Raw genomic sequence first — 9,322 nt, 5'->3', positions numbered from 1 at the left:
AGCAGTTGCACAATCGGTCCCTGTCTTTTCCATGTCATGTTTCAAGTTGCCGAGAGGATTATGTGAGCACCTTAATATGTTAATCAGGAAGTTTTGGTGGGGCTCAAAGGAAGGCAAACGAAAACCACACTGGGTCTCTTGGGAAACTATGACTCACCCGAAGGGCATGGGCGGTCTTGGTTTTAAAGATTTTGAACTTTTTAACCTGGCTATGTTGGCAAAGCAGGCATGGCAACTTCTGCAGGAACCCAGCTCTCTCAGTGCCAGATTACTAAAGAGCATATACTATCTGAATAGTGATATCCTGCAAGCCTCTCTAGGGGGTCACCCGAGCCACATTTGGAGATCAATAATCTAGGGCCGTGACGTTTTGAAGCAGGGTCTGATCCGACAAGTCGGATACGGAGCTACCACCAATATATGGACGGATAATTGGCTCCCAAGGAAAGAGATGCTTCGGCCCTATGGGTGCATCTCTGCGAACCCACCGCAGCTTGTGTCAGAATTGATAGATCCAACCTCAGCTAGCTGCATTAAGCAAAGGGTGAACGAGGTCTTCATGCCAATGGACGCAAATATTATACTGGGCATTCCTCTCCATACACGCAACATAGATGATTTCTGGTCTTGGAACTTTGAGAGCAAAGGCACTTTCTCAGTTAAATCCGCGTACAGAATGCTTTCTGAAACCAAACAGCACCGTGAGGCATGGCTTAATGGGGCACCAGGAACGTCATCGTCGCAGTCAGAGGAAGGGATGTGGAAAAAACTGTGGAAAACCGAAGTAGCAGGCAAAGTTCGGATGTTTCTATGGAGATTGTCTAAACACTCCCTTCCCACTGAGGATGTGTGAGCTCACCGCCATATGACGACGTCTAGTAGCTGCGGGCTATGTGGGATGCCAGATTCGTGGAAACATTCGTTGATTCAATGCACAATGTCCAGATGTGTATGGGCCTTGGTGGACGAGGAACTTGCACATAAAATGATGGCGCTCACAGAGCCTAAAGCGAAGCAATGGCTGTTCTCACTTATTGAGTCCCTCACACATGATCAGTTTGCCCTCTTGTCGATTACTCTGTGGTCAATCTGGCACGCGAGGCGCAAGGCGATCCATGAGGGGATTTTTCAGAGTCCTCAGGCAACACAAATTTTCATCAGAAGATACTGTGACGAGCTTAATATGATCCGTCTGACAGTAAGGCGAACGAGTGCACCAAATGTTCCAGTGGGACCGCAGAGACCCAAGGCACCTCCGGCGGGTTTTGCAAAAATACACGTTGACGCTGCAGTCCGACCAGGGAAAGGTGGGTCAGCAGCTGCAATTTGTCATGATTCAAATGGAAATTATCTAGGGAGTTCAGCCCTAGTGGTGGAAGGAGTGGATGATCCGGCTTCTTTGGAAGCTATGGCATGCAGGGAGGCAATGTGTTTGGCAGAGGATCTCCTTATCAACAACTACATTGTGGCCTCTGATTGTAAGCAAGTTGTCTCCGATATAAATTCTGGTAGTAGAGGGCATTACGGTGCCATTCTGTCCGAGATCAACCTTCCAGCTACCCTTTTTCAATGTACTTTTTCTTTTGAGTGTCGTGCTGTAAATTATGAAGCACATAGCCTAGCTAGATTCTCTCTTAAAAGGGGACCGGGGCGCCATCTGTGGCTTGGCCAACCCATGACCTATTTTGTATCCCACTCTCTGTGGACTTCGATTAATAAAGTTGGCTTAATCCTAAAAAAAAGTTAAGTAATAAAGCTTTCGCTTTGATCTTAAAAAAAAAAGTAGTTTGGACGCACGGCATTGAATTCGACCGGACTGGGCGTGCTGCTGCTTCTCGGCTTCTCCCCTCTTTGCCCCTCTCCATTCCGGAGCCGGATCCTCCTCCATTTCGTTTGTATCTCATCTGCTCTGCTCTGCTGCCGCTCTGGTCTGTAGATCTGGTAACCTAATCCTGCTCCAGTTCTTCCTTTATGTGCGATTGTGTGCTAATTTTCAGTTTTATTTACAAAAATCTGTGCCTTTTGTTTTTCACAGGGAGGATCAGAGTCAGACATTGGGGTTTTGTGATTAGACTAGAAGAGGCGCGTTAATGTCGCAAGAACTGGTGCGTACGGCAATGGCGGCCGCGCCCGGTGATGTTCCGCCGCCTTTGGCCACTCCTGCTCTTCTTCCGCAGGCCAAAAGGGTTAAGGAAGACCCAAGTTTTCCCCAAGCCTCGCCGGTGGTTCCGGCCATGACGGCGGAAGACTGGTCCAAATGGTCCACACTTCCGCCCGACCTCGTCCGCTGCATCGGCGACTCCCTCCTGTCCACCAACGACCTCGACTGCTACATTCACTTCCGCGCCGTTTGCCCCGGCTGGCGCGCCGCCGCCGACGACCCCATGAGCGACACCTCCGACCCCCGCTTCCACCCGCGCCGGTGGATCGTCCTCAACGAGGACTTCCAGAGCGAAGGGAAGCTGCTCCTGCTGAACACTGACAACGGCCGCTTCGTCCATAGAAAGCTCCCGCTGCTCAGCGACCACTACGTCGTAGCCACAACTCGCAATGGCTACTTGGTCCTGGCGGACAAAAGCCCTCCTCACTCTGCAAGCGTCCTCAACCCTCTGACCGGCGTCGTCATCCGTTTCATGGCGCCTGTGCCCCCTGAGGTGGGACACGCTGCTGTCTCCCTTGCCAGCTCTGCCCTCGGGCTCACCTTGTTTGGCGACTCATCTCACAAGATTTACTCGGCCTATCCCGACAACAAGAGTTCCGTCGTCCACGAGGCTCAGCAAGCAGCTTATGTTTTCTTCCGTAATGCGGTCGTGGGCGGTGTCTACTCAGACACTATAGGGCATGCCGTGATTGTCCGTTTATGCAGATCGCTGATGCCTCCAGATGCAAACCACCTTTGTTTTCCAGTGGCTTTGGGTAGAGAAATGCTGCTTGTCGGGACTGCAGAGAGATCGTTCTTTATTTTTAAAACAGACATCGAGTTAAGTAAGCTGGAGGATGTGGACACCATCAACAACTATGCCATTTTCATTGGTCATCAGAGGTGCCTGGCTGTCTATGCTGATAAGTTCATAGGCATTGAGGCAAACTGCATCTACTACACTGAAAATCTGGGTTCGTCCGCTCGTATATGCAAGTGCGGCATCAAGGACAGAAAAGTAGAGAAGATCTCTGAAACTGCCGATTTCATCAAGAAGGACAAGAAGTTTGTCCTCGTTGCTGACCGTCCTTCGACGATCATCGACCTTCTCGCCAGCTACACCATCAACATCCCGGACTCTCGGCTGGCCTTGCAACAGATTCCATAAGGCGCCGGCAGATCTTCGTTCAACTCTGGGGATCTCGATGACCAACTGACAAGGCTATGCTTTCGCTAAGTAATTGCTCCTAATTACTGTCTAGTCCCCTGCTTTGTTATTTTGGATATGCCTTGCCTTGTAGTAACATGTAAGAAGCAGGTTGATCCTAGGTTAGATCACCTTTAGTGGAACTACCGTTTTTTGTCTTAATTATCAGTACTTGGTCTGTGTGTCCCACTTCTACTTGCATTACTACTACTTAGCAATGCAATCTGGTGCTTAATTTCTGGCAGCGGTAAATGTTGGCCCAATTTTTGCAAAGTTCTGAATTCAGCTCCTGCAACTGGACTGTTGAACTTGTCGCCGTGCCTTCTTGTTCTCTGTATGCTTTATTTATTTTGCAATGTCATGCACTGGGCAAAAGACGGGTTTTCTATTTGGTTAAAGATGGCCACTCGAGGCCAGGGTCAAATCAGGGTAAGGAAGTAATGCTCCCTGGGATCTATTCTTCAACCCCATGAACTAATTACACTTTTAACTTGTTCCTTGTATTTCTGGGAATTATTGCAGAGACCCAATCTGCAGCACCATTGCTGTTAAGAACAGAGGGCGCATAGATAAATTCTCTGCATATACATATTTCTGACACAGTTTGATGTTGCTGTCTCTAAATGGCTTGTGTAGTTTCTTTACATATTTTTTCCGGGTAGATGCTGTGCATTTACACATATATTATCCTGTTCATTGGATCATACGATGATACAGGTTGAAAGTATGCAGAGAACAGTAGTTGAAAGTAACACAGGTGACAGGTCACTGGATGAACTATTGAACAGCAGGTACATGCATGACCACTAGTAGTTGAAACTTGAAGTAAAATAGTCTCGTCTTGTTCTCTGAGAAAAGATAATGCCAGTGGATGTTGAGCTCTTTTGAAGATATGATTTACCGGCCAGCAATGCATTGGCATTTTTTTTTCCCAGTGTAGCAGCAGTGAGTGAGTGTGGTGGGATGGATCCGCACTAGTCCAACCCTCATATTACTTTTAGTGTCGGTTGAATCCTAAGCTAACTGATGGAAAACTTGAGATCATCAAATGTTAGCCAACTAATCTGCACCATGTGTCTATTGTATTGGGCTGAGGAATTGACTTTGTTTTATTTTATTTATTATCTCTTGGTTCTTCTTAGTACTCAACTGTTTGCAATATATATGGCTCGTGTCTCTCTTCCTTGAACTGAAGAATTGACTTTACCTTCTTTTATCCAGTGGTCTTCTCAATAGTCAGTATTTGGGGTGTTTGCAGTACTCACTAAGCTTTCTATGAGTCCGGTGGCTATGTCGTTTGTTGTTAGGTCTAAATTTTGCTTCCTAGAACCACAGGTAAACTTCTTATCCCTCCCTGTTGTTTCAACTGCCTGAATTGACCTATTGCTGACATCCATAGCAACTCGTAGAAGGGATTTCATTCCTTTGATACTGATTAATTGATAGTGTGGTCAACGTTTATTGTACGATCCATTCATGTCAGTTTTCCACATGGATTTCCCTTTGTTTTGTGTCAACGACCAATTAGTTTTATGACGATGTTTTTGTTGACTTGGTGGATGATTAGTGGTATATAGTGGACGTTGCGTTTTCTACCTCTGAAACCCTCTTTTGTTTCAGAGGATACACTTGAAACTCTGAAGGAATGCTTCTTCCGCAGCTTCATGGACCTTCTCCTATGAATATAATGCCAGATACAACCAAGCAATGACCCAAGATTTATCTCATTTTTAAGGGAGCCCCCAGAAACCAGTCTGCCCATTTGATGCCATTGTGAAGCACCTATATTTTCTGGTGATGCTGAAACTCTGAAATTATTTCTAGTCACTCTCATATATGCATATAAATAAAGCATATATAAGCAAAGCTTGGATCCAGATTTGCTCTAGTTTGGAGAAGATCATCCAAAAAAAAGTCCTGTCCTTTTTGGCACTTTTTGTGAAACAAGTGTTTTTTCACTGATCCTTTTTATATGAATTTTGCAAGTTGAATCCCCATCCCAGACAAGCCACCTGAGAGGAACTTCAGATCCAGGCTTGATGACCATGACCAATTGCCAATCACCAACATTTTGCTGTTGTTTTGGGGTTTGAAAACGTTTGCACTATCATGTTGCACGCCCGGGGCTCTCCTCCCTCCCTGATGCTCAAACCAGCAACGAACAACCTCCCAGACAAGGTCTTAAACCCCTTGGCACCCCGGAGCATGCTTTTACCATGGTGACCACGAGTGCGGCGTGCCCCAGAGCGCGACCACAGTGCCCCCGAGCCCAACCTCCCTGTTCATCCCCGCGCCGCTCCCCCCAGCCGTCGCAGCCCGACCCAGAGGGCCATCTACCTGTGAGCTACCCCTTTGCCCCGCGCGTGGTTCCTGACTAGCGTCCACGAGCAAAGAAGAAACATCGGGGCCGTCAGACTGCTCGGCGCACCGCCAGCCGACTATACATCGGAAACATCGAAAGGAACGAAGAGACCAACTCGGGAACGAAGCAAGCCACGCGAGTGCGTCAACCAACATCACGTACGCACTCAGTACCAGATCGAAAGACAATCCCCGCTTTTGCTTTCCTTCGGCAGGCAGAAAAGAAAAAATGGCGCAACAAAACGAGTGGCCTTCTCGCCGCCCGCGCGCCCTCCCTCCTCCTCACGCTGCCACCAGGCACACGACTACACGAGCGCGTGTGCCTGCCGTAGTGCTGCACCGGTCACGGCCGCACCCGCACCCGACTTTTCCCGGTCGACGAGGACCGGACGGAAGCTTTCGTGCCCGCCAAGCCGCGACACGCGCAACGTGCCGCGCCCCGCGACGCGCACGTAAGCGCTGACAGAAACCACTGGCTACAACCTACAAGTAGTGAAAAAGGAATCCATCCACTCTGACCCTGCGCAGGCAAGGCAGATCGGGTCGTCTGCCGGACCGAGGGCGACCCGTGCTTCGCCGCGAAGGAGCCCCCGCGCCGGAGACGTGTTGAAGTGCTGCCGGTGCGGGCGCCTCCCCTGACGCCACGTAGAGGAGGAGGAGAACGAGAGGTCCGGAGCTGCCGCTGCCGAGCATGGACCGTGGAAAACCAAACAACGGGAAAGAAGACGTCGCATTCATGGCCGGGTTGCTGCCCAGCGGCAGGTAATGGCCTTTTTTCCCTTCGGAAACAAACCGGAGCCACCAAACGCGAATGGCCCAAATCCCACGTTCCACTATGGCCCAACCGATCACATCACGTCACGGTCGCGCAACTAATCAAGAAATGTGTTAATTAATGCGTACACCTTATCTCCCTGGAAGAAAACACTTTTTTTTGGTACGTCTCGTGTACTACAAAAAATAAAATCGTTAATCTCGAGCCGCATTTTCCATTTCGCGATGGAGAAAAATAATCTGCCCTTTTTTAATGGACTCAACGACTCTATCTCGATCTCTAGCTGCTTGCCAGCCGAATCAGAAGCTCGGCCATCCAAGCCCAACCAGCGAATCCAGAGCGATAGCGCCGGGGCGGTAGGAAGTGGCTCCGTGGAACCGGTCCACCACGTACGCGGTCACGCTTATCCCCGTGCGGTTCCGGGACGCGCACGCCCGATCGGGCGCCATCCGGCGGCGTCGCTCCGTCACGCAGAGCACCACGTGTGCGGGCCACGTGCTACACGTGTAGGCCCACGGTGGCGGCCAACAGACAACGCCCATCCGTCCGTCTGCGACGGCTCTATCCATCCATCCGTGCATCAAATGCCTTGGCTCTAGCGGGGTCTCTCGTCGCTGCTACGTAATCCATGGCTGGCTCTATACGCTTACGTGCACGCGATAAGCTGGCCGCACTTACATCAGCTGCGGGTCCCACGTGTCAGTGGGTGCGGCGTGACGATCGAGGACGGTGAGGGGTGACCAGAAAGAAGAGCACTCCATGTTTTGCACAAAATAGATTTGGCGGTTGGCACTTGCCCGTGGAGAAGGCACGCGGTGAACCAAGTGAAAGTTTCCTTGCGGTTCAAAAGACCGAGAGGTTTGCTTGAACTATGCATTTTTTCTAAGGATGCGCAATACGAGTACTTGTTTCTCCGAAGTTTCATCTTTTTTTAGTACATCTAGGTGTACCATTTTTTATAAAAGACAAATACATGAGATTACAACTTGATGCGAACAACAAACATAGTCAAAATTTCACACCCGAGCTAATCAAACTATTAGCCACCATAACTACTACAAACACAACATAAAGGAGCCAGCCCTAACAAATCTACATGCCGCATCTCGACCAACGGCAGACACGTTGAAGAGCAACAACTTCGATTAAGTTTTCCTTGACAATGCACCAGCCATTCATGATTGCCTAATAGGAGATGTCTAATGGGTAGTGGGACTCAGTCAGACCCGAGAAAGCCATCGTCTTGGATTCATCGGCAGCTGCGTACGTTGCGCACATGAAGATCAATTCGGACCAGCGACAAGCACCGGAGAACCATTGCACAGAACCTCCAAGCCATGTGCTCCATCCACAATGCTCTCAATAGAGTAACCACTGCACAGAAGTTTCAACTTTGACTTCGCAGTGATGGCATGAACAAATCCTGACCTTATTTTCTTTGGTTTGTACCTTTTGCTTTTAAGATCGCAGTTGATCCTAGACCACCGACTTGTTTAGAGGTTATCTTAACTAGAATAACTTGCTACTATCATTGACATTTATGGTCCGCATGTTTAATCCGTCTTCAATTGTATTGTTTTTATTTTCTTTTTTGCAAAAAGGATCAAGTCTATTATGAAGATTCATCGAAAGTACAAAAACACCTCAAAAATAATAAAATTACATTTAGGTCCATGGTCCACGAAATGACCATGGCCGCCGTCAGAACAAGCAGCTGACGCGTCGCTGTCGTCCCTCCCATATCAGAGCCGACCTAACCTTGTCGATGGCAGCCGGAAAGTCTTCGAATAAGCTTGAATGGGTAGATTTCTTATGGTATAACCTGCACACCAATGTTCAAGTCCAGACCTTTTTGATACGGGTGGTTGTATTTTCTAGATTTATTTTAAGCTTTTTAATATTTTTTTGTGGTATTGTGTGCTCGTCAATCAATAGGTGTATGTAGTGATTAGTTAATATAGTTCTAAGTACTCCCGCCATTCAGTTGCATAGCGGCAACTTACCAAAACCAGATATCTCGGGTATAGCAGTTGCACGTGGCGGAACACATGCCGGACAATTAACGATATTATTGCACAATAGCAACTGCATTAGTTAGTAATTATTATGTGCCTTTGTCATGACTCAACGGCTAAATAGCCCTATCCACCCGACATGTATTGGTCGGATTAACATTCCAGTCGTACCGATTCAAACCTCTGAGTAACGGGACCAAAAAACCGATGCCTTACCACGTGGCCGCGCTTCATGACAGGTGTAACGCCCGGGTAATCATGCTACAGTAATCTCACGCTAATCATGCCATGTCACCTCAGTTACTGTTGCTAACCTCGCAGCATTTCGAAACGGAGTCAAATTCAAATTTAAAATTAAATCAAACAATAAAAAATTTCAAACATCAAAACAAAAATGTTCGATGGATGCCAAATATTGTCATGGTAATTATGGTGTAGATGACACAATTTTATAAATTACATAAATGCCCTAAATTAAATATAACAGAAAAGAAATAAAAGAAAACAAAATAAAACAGAAAAGCAAAAGAAAAGAGAAAAGAGAAACCCCCCGGCCCTCGGCCCAGCAGGCCACCAGGCCGCCAGGCCGGCCCAGCCGCGCCCGCTACTACTCCCCACGCGAGCAAACCCTAGCCCTATCCCCTCACTCTCCCTCTCGCTCCCCATCCCCCCCCCATCCGGAACTAGATTGGGCCGAAGCCCCCGACGTCGGCGCCCGTCCCCGCCGCTGGGACTGCCTCGCCGGAGCTCGCCCCGTCGTCCTCGTCCCCGTCGCCGTCGTCCGCCTCGTCCTCTCCCTCGGCGGATCGCCCTCACCGGATCGT

General features: G+C 48.6%; 1 protein-coding gene across 2 annotated transcripts; it reads left to right on the top strand.

Annotated features, from left to right (window-relative positions):
• Nucleotides 1-1,800: 1,800 nt before the first annotated feature.
• LOC123049540 (uncharacterized) lies at nucleotides 1,801-3,591 on the top strand. Of its 2 annotated transcripts, none has more exons than XM_044472441.1 (2): nucleotides 1,801-1,941; nucleotides 2,036-3,591. In XM_044472441.1, exon 2 carries the CDS (start codon nucleotides 2,091-2,093, stop codon nucleotides 3,306-3,308), a length of 1,218 nt encoding a protein of 405 aa, XP_044328376.1. In that variant the 5' UTR covers nucleotides 1,801-1,941; nucleotides 2,036-2,090; the 3' UTR covers nucleotides 3,309-3,591. The 2 variants fall into 2 exon arrangements, with proteins under 2 accessions (XP_044328376.1, XP_044328377.1); XM_044472442.1 differs by having other exon boundaries at nucleotides 1,811-1,928.
• The last annotated feature ends 5,731 nt before the right edge of the window (nucleotides 3,592-9,322 follow it).

Source organism: Triticum aestivum, chromosome 2D (assembly GCF_018294505.1).
Source record: "Triticum aestivum cultivar Chinese Spring chromosome 2D, IWGSC CS RefSeq v2.1, whole genome shotgun sequence".
In the NCBI taxonomy this organism is placed as follows: Eukaryota; Viridiplantae; Streptophyta; class Magnoliopsida; order Poales; family Poaceae; genus Triticum; species Triticum aestivum.
This window is presented reverse-complemented; position numbering and strand designations above follow the sequence as displayed.

Excerpts from the sequence above, each read along its gene's own strand:
- LOC123049540 (XM_044472441.1), top strand. The coding sequence starts at position 2,091 with ATGTCGCAAGAACTGGTGCGTACGGCAATGGCGGCCGCGCCCGGTGAT.